This window comes from Callithrix jacchus, chromosome 15 (assembly GCF_049354715.1).
Source record: "Callithrix jacchus isolate 240 chromosome 15, calJac240_pri, whole genome shotgun sequence".
Lineage (NCBI taxonomy): Eukaryota > Metazoa > Chordata > Mammalia > Primates > Cebidae > Callithrix > Callithrix jacchus.
This window is the reverse complement of record NC_133516.1, coordinates 77,706,174-77,728,366: the sequence shown is the minus strand read 5'-3', so window position 1 is coordinate 77,728,366 and position 22,193 is coordinate 77,706,174. Positions and strand designations below refer to the sequence as shown.

Below are 22,193 nucleotides of genomic sequence, written 5' to 3'. Positions count from 1 at the left end.
ATTTTTAGAAAAATGGGGAACATGGTTAAAGATAAGCAGAAAAACTGAAAGCAAGGCCTACCACCTCCATGCAGGCATGCACCCCTTCCTACTAAACCACACAAGATTTTTACATCTGCCTTAGGGTCCAGCCAGGTTCTTGCCTATCAGATTAACCAACAGTTTGGATTAAGAGGTTGTGATTACCACCTTAATATATTGTCTTACTTTTGCGGGAGAACGTTGTTTCCGCTTCTTCTTTTTCTGTAAGTCTACTGGCTCTCTGATTTGTTTTTTGTCTCTCATCAGTTGCTCAGATACATCAGTAAAAGTAATTTCCTGCTTTACACTTATCTGTTTAAAAAAAGAAAAGCCAATTTTAGACATGAATAAAAAGTTCATTGTCACAAAACCATTTTATGTTTAATTCTTTGCTAAACCCACATATAGGTGCTCCCAGAATGATTATCTATGCGTATGTGTGTGCTAACTATACAGTGCTACAGAATTTATTAATAGGCAGTGAGAATTAAGAATTGAGAGTACATAAACTGAGGGATAAACAGATTTTTTTTAATCTACCTGAGAAAAAAGATTTAAAATGTGCTGGGAAAAGATGGTCATAAGACCTAGCAAAAGTCAGGAAAGCATAATATCAATTTCATTCCCACATTTAAAGAAACTGATGCTGAAGTTAAAAGCACACAAAAAAGTTAAGTTCCAAAAACCAATGCAATATTGGAGAATAAAAGATATTTAATTTGGACTTCTGGATGGGCTTTGTATTTACAAAAAAATCAAGTGAATCACACAAAATTCTAAAAGATAATTGTATCAAAAGAAAGATAAGACAAATTAACAGTGAAAATCTAACTATCTTCATGCTCAACCCTTTTGTCATATGACTCAAGATCTTGGGCAGTACTTTCCTGGGCTCTACAACAAACCATCACCAACTATGTATTTACAGAAATAAGTTTAGTTTTAGGTTGCTACACTATACAAGACATGGTGTTAACTACATAATAGAGAGATATTAAAAGAAACATTTAAGATTTCAACAATGTTCTTCCATCTTCAGATCTCAATTCTCAGAGTTACTGGTCCTTAAAAAAAGAAAAGAAAAACCAAGGTTCTAAGATCATTAACAGTAGTGTCGTCAGTTCTCATCAGATTTGATGGTGTACAATCACCCCCTCCTTACTGCCACATTTTTTATCTATCCTTGAAGTAAATCAAGAACCTTAAAACTAAGAAACTTTCAACTCAGGCTACAAAATACAGTAAAGATCCTTGAGAATAATTCAGTAAGTACAATGTGCTAATGGCTACATTTTCAAAAAAACACACTAAAAAGCATGGTGCAAAAGATGATAAACATCTTAACAGATTCACAGTGTAAAGGTGCAAAAGAGCTGTGTAGAAGGGGTTCACGAGAAAAATGCAATCTAAGCCAGGGATTCAGACTGATGAAAGAAGAAATGGAAGTTCTCATGAATTCCTAAAATGCAGGCCATGTGAGAATCACAAATGAAGAACCTTGGCACAAAAACAGGATGTAAAAGATTATTTACTTAGCTAGTAAATCTATCAAGTTATAGACGGGTACAGTGACTACTCTTCTGGCTCCATTGGTATCAATTATTTTGAACACAAAATAGGAAGGTAAAATCACCACCTACAAGCTTGGGAATACAGACCTTTTATCACCTCTGAAGTGATATTTACTGAAAACAAATTACTGGGAATGGGTAGGAGACAAGGAGAGATAATAAGCAGCTGTGGAATTTCTCTGCCCTATTTTGAAGGAGCACCAAAAAGTAGTGCAAACACTTCTGTCAGCATGTAAATTGCAAATAAACCATGTAAATGTAGCATGCGGCAATAAAAAAAAACTCTTTTTAGTAAAAGTGTCAAGAAGAGTGTAAGATAAATTCATAAATATGTTCTGCTGTTAAATGCAATTCACAAACTAAAGAAGAGCCTTTATAAGTGCAAACAATAAAAAGATTAAAACATATATATGAACCTGTTATTTCCACAGACATAGAAAGTGATTATATTAATACTATGATTTTCACCTAGTCCCATTAGTACCCTCATGCCTATTTGCAGGCCTGAATTTCAATGCTGTTCTTACTACCAGTCCAGAAATGCCACCACCACCACTACCACCACCACTACCACCACCACCCGCCACCACCCTACCAGCCCTTCTTTCTTCAGATTTCACTAAACTCAGACATTTCTCCTCCCAAAACTCTAAGGCCCCTGCTCATCCAGTAAGCCAATCTCCCTCTGGGCTTCCCACTTTGAAAGTGCACAATCCGTCAGACATGACTTCCTTTTCCTATCTCCCTTCTAAACTCATCTGACTTCTTCCCCAAGTTAAGAGAGAAGTAGAGTCCTACAGTCACATGCTTCCTCTCCTCCTGCCACTCCCTATGCTAGTTCTTTCTTGCAAGTTCTAAAACATCTCTTAATTACCCTTACCTTTTCTCATTTTCAATCTTTCCCTCTTTATTCTCCTGACTTTAAACACAAAGAGTCCTCCCTATACTGAAAATATCCTTCCTTTGATTCTAATCATTAACTCCAGAATGACTTGGCCAAGACTTACTTTTCTTCCCAAATGAAGTCTTACTTTTATATTTATTTTGTGTACATGTATACTGTCTTGCTATTTTAAAGTAAGATACTCTTTGTTATTTCTTATAACAGCTGTCGTTCATTTTCTCATTCAATGGCTATTAAGTGCCTGCTCTGTCAGGCTAAAATACTATAAAAAAATTTATTGAGATTGTAATATGTGCAAAGTGCCATTCTGGATACTAAGAGCCCATTCTAAATATGAGATTTCCTTTTCAAAGTTCTTAAAATGTAGATGCAGAGTTCTGATATATTACCAAAAGAAGCCCTAATGCAAACAGCGCATGTCATACTCTAACTGAATGGAATAAGGAATAAGCACAGAAATTCAAAGGGAGAAATAGAGACACTGTGAAATAACTGCAACAGGCTTTAGGGATGAAAACAACAGGCCATGAGAACTGCAAGTTTATTACATATATCCCCCTTTTTATTTTTTCTTCCAAAGCTGCTACTCTTCTCAACTTTGTCTAGTCTCAATAATGGTAGTAAGTGATACAACAAGTATAAATCTTCCTAAAATAATGCTGCCAGACATGATATAATAAATATTTCATCATAAATACAAAATTTGGTCTCTTTCCACCTTCCAAATAAGCTGTCTGACTCCTTCAAATCATTTTAGATTCTTCCTTCTCTTCATTCTCAATATCCTGTACCCATATCCAGTGACATCCACTTCCCTCCAATTAACCATATCAACCTCACTGACTTAGAGCATTATCATCTCCCAATGTATTTTTCTTCTACAAATAAATTAATATAAAACTATTCCCTTATCATTTCCTCAATGAGGAATCTGCAATAGTGCCCTGTTGCCTTTGGTATCCATTATCAGCTTCCCAGCTCAGCTTTCAAGATTCTATACAATCTACTCTACAGAAAAGATGTAAGGAACTTGGCAGAAGAATATGTCCTTACCATCACTCCTCTCCATTTCTTGAGTCACATGTTCCTATCAATTGTCAATTTCAAATTTTGGTATTCTCACTTGCCTTCCAACCCACTGGAGTTAAAAGGAAGGTGGTCTGTTTTCCCCTATACTCTTTACTACTAATTCCATTCCCACCCATTTCCAAGGCTCTGCTGCTTCACTATTTTATAGTCTCCCTGACACCATCAGCTATTTCTTCTCTTCTTAAAAAGCACATTGAAATTTCCCCTATAAGTTCTTGTTGACCAAAATTTTTCCAGCTACTATACTCCTTCTTTTGGCCAAACATTTTGAAAAAATAATCTGTAGTCAACATACAGAGATAAAATAACTGTGCTCAAATTTAGAGATATGGTTCTTCTGAGAGTAAAAGTAGTACACAGCCATATAAAAAAAGATGTGTTTAACTATCACTAGAAGGAACCTATTCTAAAATATTGCCTAGGAAACACCCAAGTTGAATCAAGGTGACTAAAAGTATAACAAGTTTAACTGTTAAAAGAAAGATGTGACACAATTTACTATATTGTAAACATACTGTAAACAAGAAAGAATGTTAGCAATATTTGGGAGTATTCATGGAGTCCAGAAAAGGAAAAATTTAAGATTTAAGTTTAATTTGCATGCGTATTTCCAGGACAGAACTGCAGGAACAGTTAAATGTAACCAGTCAGCAGGAAGACTTCAAATTCCAAGCTCACAAAGCCCCAGAACAGAACAGAGAGGTGACGCAGTACACTGATGGACAGGCCTTTTTGAATGAAGAACGATATCCCTCCCCTCTGCCTGATCTGTGATTGCATGCCAAATTTTGATAGGAGCTACATTTGTCAAAGGCGAAAGTCCAGAGCTATCCTTTGATTCTGAAAAGGTTCAGAGAGGACAGTTGGAAACAAACATTCTGATCTATTTCCCTATTACATTTCTCAATATAAATGTAAATTCTGGTTACTGTATCAGCATCTTACAGTTTATATAACTAAAGATGAACTAGATGAACTGATCAAATCAAGTTACCTTACCTGAAACAGTGCTGACCATCCCTATCCTACTTGTAAATTCTAGTCTTCCAAGTTCCATAAAATCACATAATTTAAATTCTCTCCTTCTCTTCATAGCAGTTCTTCTGAATCCATCCTTCCAGTAATATGTGCCTGTATTTTGTAACAGTTTGAGTAAATCTACATCAGTGGTTCTTAACTCTTTACGTTTAAAGTCGGGAGAATAAAAAAGGAAAGATTGAAAATGAGAAAAAGATCAGGGTAATTAAGAGATGTTTTAGAACTTGCAAGAAAGAACCAGCATAGTGTAGGGACTCGTGAAGGTTTCTGATACCCTTTCAGGTCATTCATGACATCAAAACTACTTTCATAACACTACCTACTTTTTAAAACTCTCCTTCTCTCATAAGTATACAGTGACATTTTACAGAGGCTAATTAAAATGTGGTATCACCACAGACACCACAGATACGCATTATATCTAGTTAAATTAAGCCAGACAATAAAGAGATATAAAAAAAAACCAATTTCCCTCTTCTCACTAAATGTTTTGTTTTAGAAATAGTTATTTTTTATTTACAGATGTTACTTGCTAACAAACAGTGAGTTTTATTGTTATAAATTAATATATAAAACTCTAAATTTCTCAGCTTTAATTTCTAATATGGTAAACACTGAAATACATCACCAATATAAACAAATGCTCTTAGAAGTCCCCAGTATTTTTTATGAGTATAAAGGGAGCCCAAGACCAGAACATTTGAGAGCTGCTAATGTAGATATATCTGAACTATACAATCCCTTTCTCTCCTCTACTCAGTCTCTTTCAATACAGATGCCTGGACCCCACTCATATAAGGAAATTACTATAGATGTTGTGTGCATGTGTGGGTTAGCAGACATACACGTATTTCCTAGCTTTGTCTGCTAAGGTCACTGAGAAGCAATGACACCCAACACACTGAGCACCCATTCTAATGCCATTAATTCTAATGTAGTTTCTAAATACCGTTATTCAAATAAAAAAGAACCAGAGATCTTTGTTGAGCCCAGAGCTGGGTCAGAGAAAAATATAAGATGACTCTAGATAATCATAACGTCAGAAGCTCAAGTGTTCAAAAAAGGATCAGAGGATGCCAAAAGGACATAAGACCCTGACTGAAAGAGCTCCTAATAGCCAAAGACGGAATGATCTGAGCAAGAAGGTAAGCAACAACAGTACTGGATTATAACCCACAGAATAAAACAAATATCCACAGATACAAACTGAAATAGTAAAAACAACAACAAACAAATGGGAGGAGGAGATGGGACAGCTACAAGGAAGACAAATATAGAAGGAATGAGGAAAAGAGACAAAATCACAATTAGGTAAACACCATGGTAAAAACTATTACAGGCAAGATCTCCTACAATAGATGCTAAAGTTAGTGGGCAAAATTTTGAGAAACGGGATATTTAAACAGTCTCAAAGTATCTACTCCCCGATATCTGTCAATTATCAAGAAAAAAATAGTACTTTACAGTGGAAAAACCTGGCAGATAACCATAATAAGGAAGGATCAAGGTTACTATCACCAGTTTAAAGACCTATCTACGTTATGTGTCCCTAACATGATGCACTGAGGGGGACACAACATCACTTCTGCAGGGTTGTCAAAAATACAGGACATCAATCTAACCATGAGAAAACACCAGAGAACCTCAAATTAAGAAACAAACCACAACAAAACAGACCAACACTCATCAAAGTATCAAGGTCATAAAAGACAAGGAAAAGTCTGTCTTCAACTGCCACAGATTGGAGGTGACTGAAAAACAGGATAACTCAATGAAATGTTGGTCCTGAAATGAATCTTCAACATAAAAAGGGCATTTGGAGGGAAACATTAAATTCAAACAAGGTCTGTAGTTTCACAGTATTTCAACGATGTTAAATTCCTGGTCTTGACAACTGTACCATATGGTTGTATAAGCTTTAACATTAGGGGAATCTGGGTGAAAGGTTTATGCAAACTCTACTACTTCTGCAACTTTAAGTATAAAATTATCAAAATGAAAAGTTAAACTAGACTCTGATTTTTCTAACTCCAAAAATACTCAACATTTACATGGCATTTTTAAGAGTTTGTGATTCTGCTTCCTCAGCATAGTAAACTAAGATTTATCAAACATTTACTATATGCCACACACTGTCCTAGGTGCTGAAGATATTAATGCAATAGATGGGGAAGACACAGTCTCTGGCCTGAATAGCCTATTGCACTGAATCCTACAGTAACACTATGTTAAGAATTTTCATAAAAAAACAAAAACAAAAACAAAACCAGACAACTAAGGCCCAGGAAGGTTGAGTTACTTGCCTAAAAACACATTATTTAAGAGTAAAAGACAAAATTTAAACCAAAGTCTTTTGAATCCACTGACTAAGATCCTAACTATTGGGATCTGTGAATTCTTTCTCATCCTTGTGTTACCAATAAACAAACTAAAATATCAGGGAAATAAGTGTCTTACCCAAGTTAGTAAGTTGTAAAACGAGGACTTAAAATAAAATACCTTTCAGTCCAGGACTGCTTTTTAATAAATCTAAATTATTCAAACTTATTTAAAAATGCTTTTTATATAAACATACTATATATTTCCATATACGAACTATAGTTTGGTTGCTTCCAAAATAAGAAAAAAACTTCTAGTGGTTTTAGAACACCTAGTGATTATTACTATAGGAAAACAAAATGCTAAAAAAAAAAAAAAAAAAAAAATAGACCAGGCACAGTGGCTTACACCTGTAATCCCAGCACTTTGGGAGGCCAAGGTGGGTGGATCATGAGGTCAGGAGTTCAAGCCCAGCTGGTCACGATGGTGAAACACAGTTTCTACTAAAACCACAAAAATTAGCCAGGTGCCTGTAATCCTAGCAACTGAGGAGGCTGAGGCAGGAGAATTGCTTGAACCTGGGCGGCAGAGGTTGCAGTGAGCTAAGATCACACTACTGCACCCTAGCCTGGGTGACAGAGTGAGACTCCATGTCAAAAAAAAAAAAAAGTGGACAAAATGTCAATAATACTTAGATGAAACATTAGAAGACTTGGGTTTTAATACCATCTCTTCCAATTACTAGCTAGGTGAACTTGGCTTCCAGAGGTAGTATGGCAAAACAAGAAAAGCACAAGCTTGGGAATTCAAAAAACTAAAATCCAGTTCCAAATAGGAATACTAACAGTGTGAGTTGAACAACTAAAACTGAACCATGCCAAACTTTGCTAACCTATAACCTGGAGGGTAAAATCTTATAGGATTTTTACAGAGTTAAATAAGATAACTCTGTAAAGTACCAACTACATTACAGACCAGTATTTAATAGTTATTGATGCTACTCAGTATCATAATAAATTCCTCATTTGTTAATTGGTGGTAGTAATGATATCCATCTTACATCACAAAATCAAATGAGATTACTAAAAAGCACCTTAAAAACCTTAAAGCACTAAATGAAGATATATAGTTATCAATTATTATCATACAATAGGTATGTAATTGCTTAGATATACAAAGGATTAGCAATTTCTACAGAATATCTCTACTTAGACATCTTGATATCTAAAAGTCAATATGCCTAAAAAATAATCTTTCCTTTCACATTAGATCCTCCTTCCAAATTCCCTGCCTTTCAATATATTATCCCAGTATCCTATCTAAAGATTCTTTTGTTTTTTTTGAGACGGAGTCTCACTCTGTCACCTAGACTGGAGTACACTAGTGCGATCTCACCTCACTGCAACCTCTGCCTCACAGGTTCAAGCAATCAGTCTTCTCAGCCTTTCGAGAAGCTGGGACTATTGTTTGTATTTTTAGTAAAGATGGGGTTCACCATGTTGGCCAAGCTGGTTTCAAACTCCTTGCCCCAAGTGATCCACCCACCTCAGCCACCCAAAGTGCTGGGATTACAGGCGTGAGCCACCATATGCACAGCTGATTCTTTTAGTTTTCTTCTCTATCTTCCACCCAGGACCAAGTCCAGTTGTTGCTGTTCTTCCTAAATATAATATACAAATCTAGAAATTATATTTCATATTTCCTTCTTTAGATCATTTATAATACTAAGTTGGGACTCTCATACACTACTAGAGGGAAACTAAACTGGTCATCTTTGGTAGACTTACAATTTGGCCAATATATATTAAAAGCCTTAAGAGACCTATACTGAAGAAAATACTTTCACATGAGAACAAAGCACATATATAACATCTCACTATTATTTATAACAGTAAGAAAAGGGTGCAAATGCCTAATACCCAATAATACAGATATTAGAAATCTGACTTTTGATTAATACTAATGACACAGAGAAATGCTCATGGTTTAAAGTAATAAATATAAAGTATGCAGCTAATACATTTTCACAATTTTACACAAACACAAATATAGACACAGCAAATTTTATGCAAACAAACAAATACCTACAAAGGAAAAAAAAAAGAAACACTAAAATGCAAGCAATGGAATGTTAAGAGCAGTTATCCTAGAGTAGTAAGATAACAATTTTTATTCACTTCTTTATAGTTTTAAATTTTTTACATTTTTCAATCTTAAAAAGACGTTAAATCCAGTCCTAGTATATAAATCCTTACCATTAATTTTAAAAATACATTATCTTAATATACTAAGTTGTTCTAAAAACTGAAACATTAACCCAGCAAAGTGAAAGAAAATCTCCATGGGTAAGTTTGAAAAAGAAACCAAGCCTGTAATCCCAGCACTTTGGGAGGCCGAGGCGGGTGGATCACGAGGTCAAGAGATTGAGACCGTCCTGGTCAACATGGTGAAACCCTGTCTCTACTAAAAATACAAAATAATTAGCTGGGCATGGTGGCACGTGCCTGTAATCCCAGCTACTCAGGAGACTGAGGCAGGAGAATTGCCTGAACCCAGGAGGCGGAGGTTGTGGTGAGCCGAGATCGCACCATTGCACTCCAGCCTGGGTAACAAAGAGCGAAACTCCATCTCAAAAAAAAAGAAACCACAGCTATCAAATAAATCTTAATCTCCACACTTGACATCACCAGCAAAAATAAATTCCCAGTGGAGTACTGATCTAAATGGGAAAAGAAAACCATAAAGCCTCCAGAAAATAAAAAAGGAAAATATCTTCACAGTGTTGGGATATGCAAAAATTTCTAAAGAGGGACACAAAAAAATAGCAAAAGGAACAGATTACACAATAAATTGAACCTTATTAACTCCTGTTTATCAAAAGAATAAAAAGACCAGCCAGAGTCAGAAATGATAACTGCAATACATATATCCAACAAGTGGATAAAAAACTACTACAAATCCGTAAGAAAAAGAAACAACCTAACAGAAAATTTGGCAAAAGATGAACATCTACCTTACTAAAAAATAATATTCCAATTGTCAATAAACATGAAAAGGTACTCAATTTCATTAGTTATCAGTGAAATGAAACATTAAGTCATATTGCCATTCCACTACCATGCCACCAAAACGGCTAAAATTAAAAGGACTGACAAGACCAAATTGCAAGGATACAGGAGCAATTATTATAACTTGGCAAACCAACGTAAAAAATGTCTGTCAGTATGTACCAAAGTGAAACATATGCATATCCAGTAAATTCAATTCTAAGTATATAATGGACAGAAATGAGTATATACACACACAGTGACATCCAAGAATATTCACAACAGCACTCTTCATAATAGCAAACATCTAGAAACAATATTAATACCTATTAGACTAGAATAAATGAAATTCACACAACTGATTCTACAGAAATTACATGCAATAACATGGGTATATCTCATAAACAATAAAAATAAAGAGACCAAATGCTTAGTATATAGTGTCTATGATTCTGCTTATTTTGAATTCAAAGTCAGGTAAAACTAATAGACTCTGATGAAAGTGTTGGGGAAGCAGTAATCTTTAGGAACTAGAGGAGCACTGTGACCAAAAGGGATTCTATATCTTGATCTTGATAATGGTTACATGAGATGTTCTCTTCAGAGAAATTCAATTAAGATGTACTCTTATGATTTGTGCACTTTTCTGTATAAATGTTATATTTCATAAAAAGACATATACCTAGAGCAATAATGCTATAAACGTGCACACACACACACACACACACACGCTCCTTTCCAATTATTTCATTCAAACAAACCCAGTAATAACAAATGTTAATCAACAGAGGAATGTGATTAAATAAATTATGGCATACCCTTTAATCACTCATTAAAATGGGGCAGTTTTATATACAATAACATGGAAATCTCTACAGGACATGTCATTAATTGAATAATGTAAATTTCAAATGCATACATACAGAATTACCCAATTTATGTAAAACAAAATATTGTATATTTATATTAAATATATTACATATCCAAAACATATTATATAGACATAAATGCACACACACAATGTTTCTTTATAAATTCAAAACTTCTAGAAAGGTATCAATATTAGTAGTTACTTCTTTGGAATTAGAGTAGTAGACAGACGTTGGCAAGGAAATTTTACTTTTCACTTTATCATTTCTTCTACCTTGTTTTAATTTTTACAATGACTATATAGTTCTTTTATAATAAAATATAAATATAAAAACACCAAAGTAGACCTCTCTGAAACTGATGTGTAGCTAGGCTGACTCTACATACCCCATCCTAAATGATTTCCAATTTGTGCACTACTAGTCTAAGAGCATAACTCTCCTTCAGTACCACTGTCTCACAGTTCCAGATAAAGCAATTAGACATCAAAGATCAGACAGAAATATGCTAAGAATGTTAGGAGACTGGTTATGTTATTAAAGTCAGCTGGAAACTGGCTGTGGTGGCTTACACCTGTAATCCCAACACTTTGAGAGGCTGAGGTACAAGGTTCACTTGAAGCCAGGAGTTTGAGGCCAGCCTGGGTAACCTAGCAAGTTTCCATGTCTACAAAAATGTAAAAATAAAAATAATAAAGTCATCTAGAAAGAAATCTTCTGCCAACAATTTATGTCCACTTAAGGGGGGAAAAAAAATATAAACCCGGTCAAACAACCCTAAGAGCAAGTGAGGATACTGAAAAATAGACCATGTTGGGTCAACTCCCTAAAACAATCTACTAGAAGAGATACCCTGATTTATCTACTTGCCTGTTAAGTTGGAATCATTAATAATAACCAATAAACATGACTCTCACTAGGAAAGACTACAAAGGAATGGTACTCAGTCCATGCTTTCTGCTCAAATACTGATTGCTAGTAGATAATACACTTTTTTAAAGAACCATGTAGTATGAAAGTAAAATCTTGTGGGGGAAAAAAAACTAGAGTTGAAGTTAGCTACCATCTATTCTCCTTAAAACAAGCTATATTAAACTACTTACGAAGATGATATTCAAAGAATATGCTGAAGTAAAAAGGATTTGGATGTTGGTTTTGTCGTTGCTGTCTCTGCCCAGGCTGAAAGGCAGGGGCATGATCTCAGCTCACTGCAACCTTCACCTCTTGGGTTCAAGCCATTCTCATGCCTTAGCCTCCTGAGTAGCTGGGATTACAGACACCTGTCATCATGCCTGGCTAATTTTTGTATTTTTAGTAGAGACAGGGTTTTACCATGTTAGCCAAGCTGGTATCGAACTCCTGACCTCAAGATGTGCCCTTCTCAGCCTCCCAAAGTGGTGGGATTAGAGCCGTGAGCCACCATGTCTGGCCTGAAGTACCTCTTGAAATATAATATCCCCAATAAAAACCAATGCAATCACTTCAAAAAATAAGGACCCGACAGCCAGTGCAAAAAAACAAAACTACTACTAAATCCCTCAAATTAACTTTTAAAGAAATGCAATGGTAGTAAGAATTGGGTATAACTTATAAATGACTTTGAAAAAGTACATAATGTAATAAATAACAATTTGGAAGTTAGCCAGAGAGGAAAAGAAACATATCCTATAAATGGGTATTTAAGCCAACAAATACAAAGGCAAACTGATATGTCAGCTTCCAGAATGATTCTGAAAGATCATTTGTCACCAATAAAGGCAATCCATTCAATTAAAGAAAAACACAAAATATCTGGCAAAATAATAAATAGCACAAAGCCAGTGAAATGGGTAAAATAATTCTTTTTTTTCTAGGAGGAAAAAAGTCACCAATCCCTAGCATCTGTGTATTAAGTTTTCACTGACTAGATCATGAAATATTTGGGAGAATTATCTATGGCAGCCTCCCTAAACTAATGATAGGATTTAAGGAAATTTAAAAACTAAAAACCAAAACAGAGGTCTCATACCAAAGGCGAAATATATTCCGAGTTTCCTGGCCATTAAATGAATTAATCAAAAACACAAAAATGCATAACAGTATGCCTGCAATTTTATACACGCTGCTTTACAGCACAAAAATTCATGACTAGCAATGCTACATTGCTGAAGCATTTTTTAGAAATTATATATGCCTGCAATATTTTATATTTTATTACATCATTATGTAACTAGAGCATGATTTTTAGATAGGTCCTAATTTACAATATCTTTTCACTCAAGTGATACAATGCAACAGTTTCCTAGAAGATGAATGTAGCATACATCACTGTAAATTACAATTTGCTCTATCTTGCTAATACAGAATATAAGTCTTTCCTCTTAACATGCTTGCCACCAAACTGAAAAAATAAAGACCATAAAAATGTACGATTTGCTAAATCCTCCTGAATGGGTTTGAGAAGTGCAAAGAGGATAAGCCTAATAGTTTTTTTTTTTAACTTCTGAAATAAATGTAGTTTCTGAGTTGAGAGGCTTTCTAATATAGTGCTATCTAATAAAATATTCTGAAATGATCCAATACAGAAGCCATTAGCTACATGTGACTACTGAACACTTGAAATATAACTAGTGTCACCAAAAAACTAAAAAATTAATTTTATTAAAATTTAAATATTTCAATTATTAGAAAACAAAGTTTGAATGAGAAAGATGTAGACATTCAAAAGTTGGTATAGGCCAGGTATGGTGCCTGCGATCAATCCCAACATGACTGCTTGAGGCCAGGAGTTTGACGACAGCCTGAGCAACACAGCGAGACCCCATCATCATTGACAAAGTTTATTAAAATAAGAAACAGTTGACCTATACTTTGCTGTTGAAAATATAGGGCCACCGAGCTAAATCTGAGTAACTGATTTAGAGTAGAGAGCCAACATAAATCCTGAAAATTGGCAGTTATCACAAATGTTTACTTATACTTCAACTGTCACCAGACACTAAGAAGTTTATACAGGCTACAAAACTTAAACAATTTTAAAACACTAAAAACTCAATTTTTTGCTTTGAACTAACCGAAAAAGTTAATATAAAATGAAGTTCTTTGTACCTTCCACATAAATGAGCAAATGAAAGAAGAAAATCATTAAAATATTCAATATTAATTATTAAAAGGCTTTAGTACACTCTAGAAAAACACTCGAGGAAAGGACTCTTAACTTAAGTTTCTACAGTTTTGTGGACCTGGATCATATTATTCTAGATCAATGTTCTCTCTTCAATTCAAAAATGTACATTCTGCCAGGCACAGTGGCTCACACCTGTAATCCCAGCACTTTGGGAGGTCGACGTGGGCAGATCACCTGTGTCAGGAGTTCAAGACCAGACTGGCCAACACAGCGAAACTGTGTCTCTACTAAAAAATACAACAATAAGCCAGGCATGGTGCTGGGTGTCTGTAATACCAGCTACTTGGAAGGCTGAGGCAGGGAGAATTGCTTGAACCCAGGAAGTTGCAGTGAGCTGAGATTGTACCACTGCACCCCAGCCTGGGTGACAGAGTGAGACTCCATCTCAAAAAGAAAACCACTATGTTCTTGGATGAGTGTGGTGGCTTAGCAATCCCAACACTTTGGGAGGCCAAGGTGGGAGGATCGCTTGAGCCCAGGAATTCAATAGTCTGGACAACATAGTGAGATCCCATCTCTGAGAGAAATTTTAAACATTAGCCAGGCAACATGGCATACAACTGTGGTGCCAGTTACCATGGAGGCAAAGGTGAGAGGATCACTTGAGCCAAGGAGATTGAGTCTGCCATGAGCCATGATCATGCCACTACACTCCAGCCTGGGTGACAGAATGAGATGCTGTCTCAAAAAATGAAAAAAAAAGTACATTCATGAAACCAAGATCTGTCCTTTACCTCCCTGCTCTATCAACAGGAACCCATAAATAAGAAGTAAGGGATAGAATTTCTCATGTCTCTTACCTTCTACTATAAAGAAATGTTAATGCAAACCCTAAATTCTGCCCATCTGGTATATGGCATGATACAACTTTTCACTGATTCATTTTTAGAATGGATTCAAATTGATCATTATTCATCAGGAATAAAAGGACTGAACTATTTACTATCATAAAAATAAAATTATCAAGCAGGTGCTGAAGTTGTTTTAGAAGAATAGAGTTGAGAAAAGTTCAAAATATACTGTTTAGTGAAAAGACTAGATAAAAGGCAATATGATCTTATGTATAGCATGCTTATCAAAAAAACATAAAGCACATATACCAAAATATTATGAGCAACCAAATCTGGGTGATAGGGTTAGGGTAAGGTATTTATTCTAGAGATATGAACACCTATTTTCGCAGAAAAACCTGCACACAAATGTTCACAGCAGATTTACTTTTAATAACCAAAACCTGGAAACAACTAAAATGACCCTCAGTAAGTGAATGGTAAACTGTGGTACATCATGCTATGCAACACTACTACAAAAGAAACGGTAACAAATTATTGGCATATGCAACAGCCTGGATGACTCTCAAGAGCATTAGGTTGAGTGAAAAAAAAAGTCAATTTCAAAAGATCATATCCTATAGGATTCCAATTATATAACATTCTCAAAAATGACAAAGTTCTAGAGATAAACAACAAATGAGAGATATTCAGGGGTTAGGAATGGTGGAAGGAAGAGAAGAGGTGTGGCAATAGGGGTAGCACGGGGAGATCGTTGCTATCCTGGTTTAATTTTGTATCTTGATTGCTTTGGTGGTTACGCAAAGCTACACATGCCATAAAGCAGGAGTCACCAACCCCCAGACCATGAACTAGTACCAGACTGACCTGTTAGGAACCCAGCTGCACAGCAGGAGATGAGCGGCCCATGAGTGAGCCAAGTTTCATCTGTATTCACAGCCTCTGAATACAGAGGCTGCTTGCATTAGTGCCTGAGCTCCACCTCCTGTTAGATCACCAACAGCAATAAATACTCATAGGAGCTCAAACCCTATTGTGAACTGCATGTGCAAGGGATCTAGGTTGCCTGCTCCTTATGAGAATCTAATGCCTGATGATGATCTATCACTGTCTCCCATCACCCCCAAATGGGACAGTTTACTTGCAGGAAAACAAGCTCAGGGCTCCTACTGATTCTATATTATGGTGAGTTGTATAATTACTTCATTATATATTATAATAATAATAGAAATAAACAATACATGTAATGCTCTTGAATCATCCTGAAACCATCTCCACCCCCATCCCATCCGTGGAAAAACTGTCATTCAGGAAACTGGTCCGTGGTGCCAAAAATGGTTAGGGGTTTCTGCACAAAGTACTCAACATGGCATATACTGTAGCAATGTGAATTTCTTGATTTTGACATTGCAGCATATTTATATAAGATGTAACAACTGGGAAAAACTGGGTGAGGGATGCAAGGGGCCTTCTCTGTACCATTTTTGCCACCTTCCATAAATCTATGTAATTTTAAAATATTATAAATAAAAAGATAGATTTTGTCCTGTTGCCCTTCCTGCTCTTGCCTAGCCTCTTATGTTTCACAAATCAGTCAGTTCTAAAGCCATAAGCTGTGGCTGAACAAGGTGTCAGGTACAAGACAGAAGGAAGAGGGCATCTACGTGGGAGGACTGCCCAGTATAGGATGGCAAAGCCCAACCAGGGTGAGGTGGTTGTGGTTCTCCATATAGAAGGGGAGACCAACATGAGGTGTTGGAGACAAAGCAGCATAAGGAAGAGTCTACATTGTGGGAAAAGGGCAGCCTGGAGTACAGTGTGGGATGAAGTGGGGTGAAGAAGGTATCAGAGTAGGTGTGGACCAGTGCAGTGTATTTAAGTAAGAGTGCCATAAGGAGGGGGTCCAAGTGGCACTAACGTCCAGTTCAAGTTGTCCAAGCACATGCAGGAGGAGAAAGGTATCCACGCAGGGCAGGGGTAGCAAGCACTAACGTGAGGCTTAGAAGTCTAAGAGCATCTGCACTGGGGGTTAGGGTAATAAGTAAATATGCTGAGACAACGAAGCCAGATTTCTCACTGTCTAATGTACTCTGTGTTTGTTGGACTGTAATGGGAGGTATCAGTAGGAACTTATGGTTTTCAATATTGATATGGAAATTATTATAGAAAGAAATATGAACATATATATACATATAAATGTACATAATTATATACATACATTCTCTAGCTCTGTCCATTGAGAGGCCTGGAAGCAGCTATACCCCAACTGCAAGGAGCAGCATGTTGAGCACCCAGACCTTGACTTCTAAATACCTCCACTAAAAATGAACTAGGAGGTCCTTGGAGAAATGGCTGACTCCAGAACTGAAGCAGGAAAAGTGCAAGATAAGCTGAGGACATCATATGCCAAAAAGCAAAGAAGTACTCAGTGACTGATGAGATATGTCAAATACCATAAAACCAGCTTGAAAAGGCTCCTGGTTAGCCAAATCTTAAACAAACTGACCATTAAAATATCACAGAAATAGATTTTAACCCAGCAAATTTTTAAAAACCCTAATTTCATATTGATGCACATAAATAAATTGTGATAAGGAGTAACTTTATAGTAGCAAGTTTTATGATAGCCTGGAAGGTATCAATTGATCAAAGTCAATCAAAAACCATAATCTAAACGAGGCAAATAAAAATCAGGTGCTGCCTGTCAGAATGCAACGGGGAAAAAACAGAGCAATACTTCTACGACATTCTTACCAAAGATGCTTAACTTAAATCTCATAAGGAGAAAAAAATAAGGTAAGGTGTGAGGGACAGTCTACTAAATAAATGTAAAATATAAATTCCAAAAGTGATAAACCAACCCAGACTAACAAAAGCTGAAGAACATGACAATTAAATGCAACATATAATTTTGAACTGAGTCTTATTGGCTAACAAATTTTAACTGTTGGACTTTAGCAGTTTTCTCCAAGTAACTAAAAGAACATGTAAATCAGTAAGTACATAAAAGAGTTAAAGAATACAATTAACGGCTGGGCTTTGTGGCTCACACCTGTAATCCCAGTACTTTAGGAGGTGAAAGCCAGAGAATGGCTTGAGCCCAGAAGTATGAGACTAGCCTGGGCAACATAGTGAGACTCTGTCTCTACAAAAAATTTTAAAATTAGGCCTGGTATGGTGGTGTGCACCTGTAGTCCAGGCAACTCAGAGACTGAGGAGTGAGGATAACCTAAGCTCAGTAGGTGAAGGCTACATTAAGCCATGATCACACCACTGCACTCCAGCATAGGCGACAGAGTTAGGCCCTGTCAAAAAAAAGAAAAGAAAAGAAAAGAAAGAAAAAGTGATAAAAACTAAACAATTTGACCTAATTGATATTTATAAAATAATATAACCCAACCAACAATAGCCAGAATACACATTCTTTTCAAATACATATAGAACACTCACCAAATAGATCATATGCCAGGCACTAAAGCAAGTCTCAATAAATTAAAAATGGCAGAAATCATACAGCATGTATTTCCTAACCACATTGATTAGGTATCAATGATGAAAAGATAACTGAAAAATTTCAAAATATTCAGAAATTAAGCAAAACACTTCTAATTAACTCATGAATCAAAAAGAAATAACAAAGGTTAAAACAGTATCTTTATTTGAATTAAAATGATAAAAACATATCAAAAGCAATGTTGAGAAAAAAGTTCAGAGCTTCACATATTTAGATTAAAAATCAAGATCTAAAATCAGTCACCAAAATTCTACTTTAAAAAGCTAAGAAAAGAGCAAATTAAAACCAAAGTAGTAGAAGTAAATAATAAAGAATAAAAATGAACAAACGTTATAGTGAATAGGGAAAATCAATAAAACCAAAACGTCATTTTATTTGAAGAGATGAAGAAAACTAATAAATCTCTACCCAGATTAATAAAAAAAAAAAAGAAAAATTATTATACCAATATCAGGAATGAGAAAAAAGAAATCACCATAGATACTGAACACAACAAAAGAAAATATTATTAAGGGTCTGGTCAATTAAACAATTAACAAATAGAAAAATTCCTTTAAAAATACAACTTACCAAAATTTATTCAAGAAAAAAATATTTAGTATGAATAGCCTACTTATGTTTTTTAAATAAAATATGTAATTTAAAACTTTCTCACAGGCTGAGGTGGGAGGCCACTTGAGCCCAGGAGTTTGAGACAAGACAAGTCTGGACAACACAGCAAGATCCTGTCTCTACAAAAAAAATTTTTTTAATTAGCCTGGTGTGATGACATGTGCCTGCAGTCCCAACTACTTGGGAGGCTAAGGTGGGAGAACCATTTAAGCCCAAGAGGTTGAGGTCACAGTGAAGTGTGACTGTGCCCCTGCACTTTGCACTCCGGCCTGGGCAACAGAGAAGACCTTGTCTCCAAAGAATAACAAAAAAACCTTCCCACAAAGAAAACTTTACCCAAGATTAGCTTAACTGATAAAGACTATCAAATTATGTATGATAAAAATATCAATCTTACACAAACTCTTTCAGAACACAGAGAAGGAAATACTTCCTAACCCATTTACAATGAAGCCAATATACCTAAAAATGACACAGCTATTCCAAAAAAAAAAAAAGAAAAAGAAAACCAACTAGTATCTCTCATAAACATAAAAAATTTTAAATTAGTAAACTGAATTCAACAAGATAAAAGAATGACACATCATGACCAAGTATAATTTATCCCAGGAACGCAAGAGCTGTTTTAATATTTGAAAATAACACAATTCACTGTATTAAGAGAATGAGAGAATATTCATACGATCATTTCAATAGATACAGAAGAAGTACTTGATGAAGTTAAATATCCATTCACCCGTGTCAGCACAAACTAGGAAGAACACTTCAACCTAATAAAAGTAATCTATGAAAAACCTACACCTAATTATTATTTTTTCTTTTTTTGAAACAGGATGTCACTTTGTCACCCAGGCTGGAGTACAGTGGTGTGATCTCAGCTCAATGCAACTTCCGCCTCCTGGGCTCTGATGATCCTCCCAACTCAGCCTCCCAAGTAGCGGAGACTACAGGTGTATGCCACCATGCCCAGATTCCCCCCCACCCCACAGAAATGGGGTTTCCCCATGTTGCACAGGCTGGTCTTGAACTCCTCAGCTTAAGCAATCTCCCTACCTACCTTGGCCTCCTAAAGTGCTGAGATTACAGGCATCAACCACTGCACCTGGACCCTAGCATAATTCTTGATGAAAGAGTAAAAGCAGTCCCCTTAAGATCTGGAACAAAGCAAAGACATCTACTTGCACCACTTCTATTCATCATTGTTTTGTAGGCCAGTCAGTGCAATAAGGCAGGCAGGGGAAAAAAAAAAGAAATACAGATTGAAAAGGAAGAAGTAAAACATATGAACAATATGATAGTGAAGAAACCTAAAGGATCTACAACCTAACTACTATAACTAATCAGTAAAGATAACAAAGTCACAGAATACGTAATCAATATAAAAAGAATCAACTGCATTTCTATATTCTAGAAAGTAACAATTAGAATTTGACATTTTAAAACATACTATTTACAATAGATCCAAAACCATGAAATACTTAAAAATAAAATAAAATGTGCCCAATAACTGTACAATTAAAACTACAAAAGAATGCTGAAATTAAACCTAAATATCAGTAAAGGTATACTTCGTTCATGGACTGGGAGCCATAATTGTTTAGATATTGATTTGTATCAAGTCAATATATAGAATCAATGCAATTCCAATCAGAATCAGCTGGCTTAAAAAAAAAAACACAAACCCTGAAAGGCTGATTCTATACTTTATATGAAAACACAAAGGGCCTAACATAGTCACTACAGTCTTGCAAAAGAACAACAAAATAGGAGGACTTGCACAAATTGATTTCAGGATTTACTATAAAAGATACAGCAATCAAAACAATGTGACACTGATTTAAAGACTGATTCTGATTGGTGTGATCCTGATTTAAAGATATCCGTCAATGAAAACCCAAAAAAAAATAAGACTTACACAAACATGTACCAAGAGAAATGAAAAAAGACTTGTATAAAAATTTTCCTAACCACTTTATTCATAATAATTAATAAGAAACAACACAACCACAAAAGGAAAATGGATAACAAATTTTAAAGATATTAATTAAAATGACTGAATATGGAGACTGACTCAAGATGGCGCAGTGAGAACAACCCAGGATTGAAGCTCTCGGTGAATGTGCGGAGGGTGAGTCAGGGCCGCATTTCCAGGCGGATCTTTGTTGCCCACAGAACGGAGAAATTCCCAGGTATAAAAGAGACGTGGGACGCCAGCGAAGCGGTTTTGGCTGGTGCAGCTGGCAGCCGGTGCAGCCGGCAGCCAGCGCTGCAGCGCAGCAGCGCTCCACAGCGCTCCGCACAAAGTGTACTGGTCCGGGTGCCCTGATGAACCGACAATCTGAGACTTGAGAGGGCAGATTGGCATATCCATCTGATTGAACGGGACTTGGACAGTGAGCCAGACCAGGAGATTCCAGGGAAATGGCGTTTGGGCCAGGGCAGTGGGACAAACAAAACGGCGATTCCAAACGCTCCGGGTGGAGAGTTTCACTGTGGGCACAGCTGAACCCAGGACGGTGCAGGTTGGTGGGGGAGGGGTGTTTGCCATTACCGAGGCAACACGCGCCTACTGAGGTACACTCCCATTGCTGACGCAGCCTGCCGTTGCCAAGGCAACCCGCCACAACAGAGAGACTCCGCTGCAGGGCGTAGCCCGTGGCAGCAGGGCGGAGACCGCAGCAGCAGGGCAGAGCCTGCAGCAACAAGGCAGACCTCACACCAGCAGGGTGGAGCCTCGGCAGGCAAATAGTGACTAGACTGCCTCCTAACTGGGCAGGACAGCGCAATGGACACATAAAGAAAACCCCAACCCCCCGAGACAGAGCATCTGAGAAAAAAAGGGTTTTTTTTAATGAGTTCTGCTGCAGCAGAATTAAATGTAGCAGCCTAACAGCCCTGAATGAACAACAGAGCTCACAGATCAACACTTGAGCTCCTATAAAGTACAGACTGTCTCCTCAAGCAGCTCCCTGACCCCTCTATATCCAGAAGACTGACATTTAGCAGGCATCATTCTGGGACAAAGATAGCAGAAAAAGAAACTGGTAGCAACCCTCACTGTTCCACAGCCGCAATAGGTGCAACCCAGACAAGCAGGGCCTGGGGTGGACCTCAGCAGTCGTACAGCGGTGGGGCTAGACTGGTAGAAGGAAAACCAAGTAACAGAAATACTTCATCATCAACAATCTGGGCGTCCACTCAGAGACCCAATCGAAAAGTCAGCAACTACCCAGACGACAGGTTGATAAATCC

The 22,193-nt window shown here is 36.5% G+C and overlaps 1 protein-coding gene across 7 annotated transcripts in view; it reads right to left on the bottom strand.

Annotated features, from left to right (window-relative positions):
* ZNF148 (zinc finger protein 148) overlaps positions 1-22,193 on the bottom strand; it is a 152,710-nt gene that overhangs the window by 56,244 nt on the left and 74,273 nt on the right. For all 7 annotated transcript variants that reach the window (XM_078351895.1, XM_054246020.2, XM_035273959.3 and 4 more), the window contains one exon: positions 208-333. In XM_078351895.1, coding sequence (XP_078208021.1) covers positions 208-333 — 126 coding nt within the window. The remainder of the gene's footprint in view (positions 1-207; positions 334-22,193) is intronic.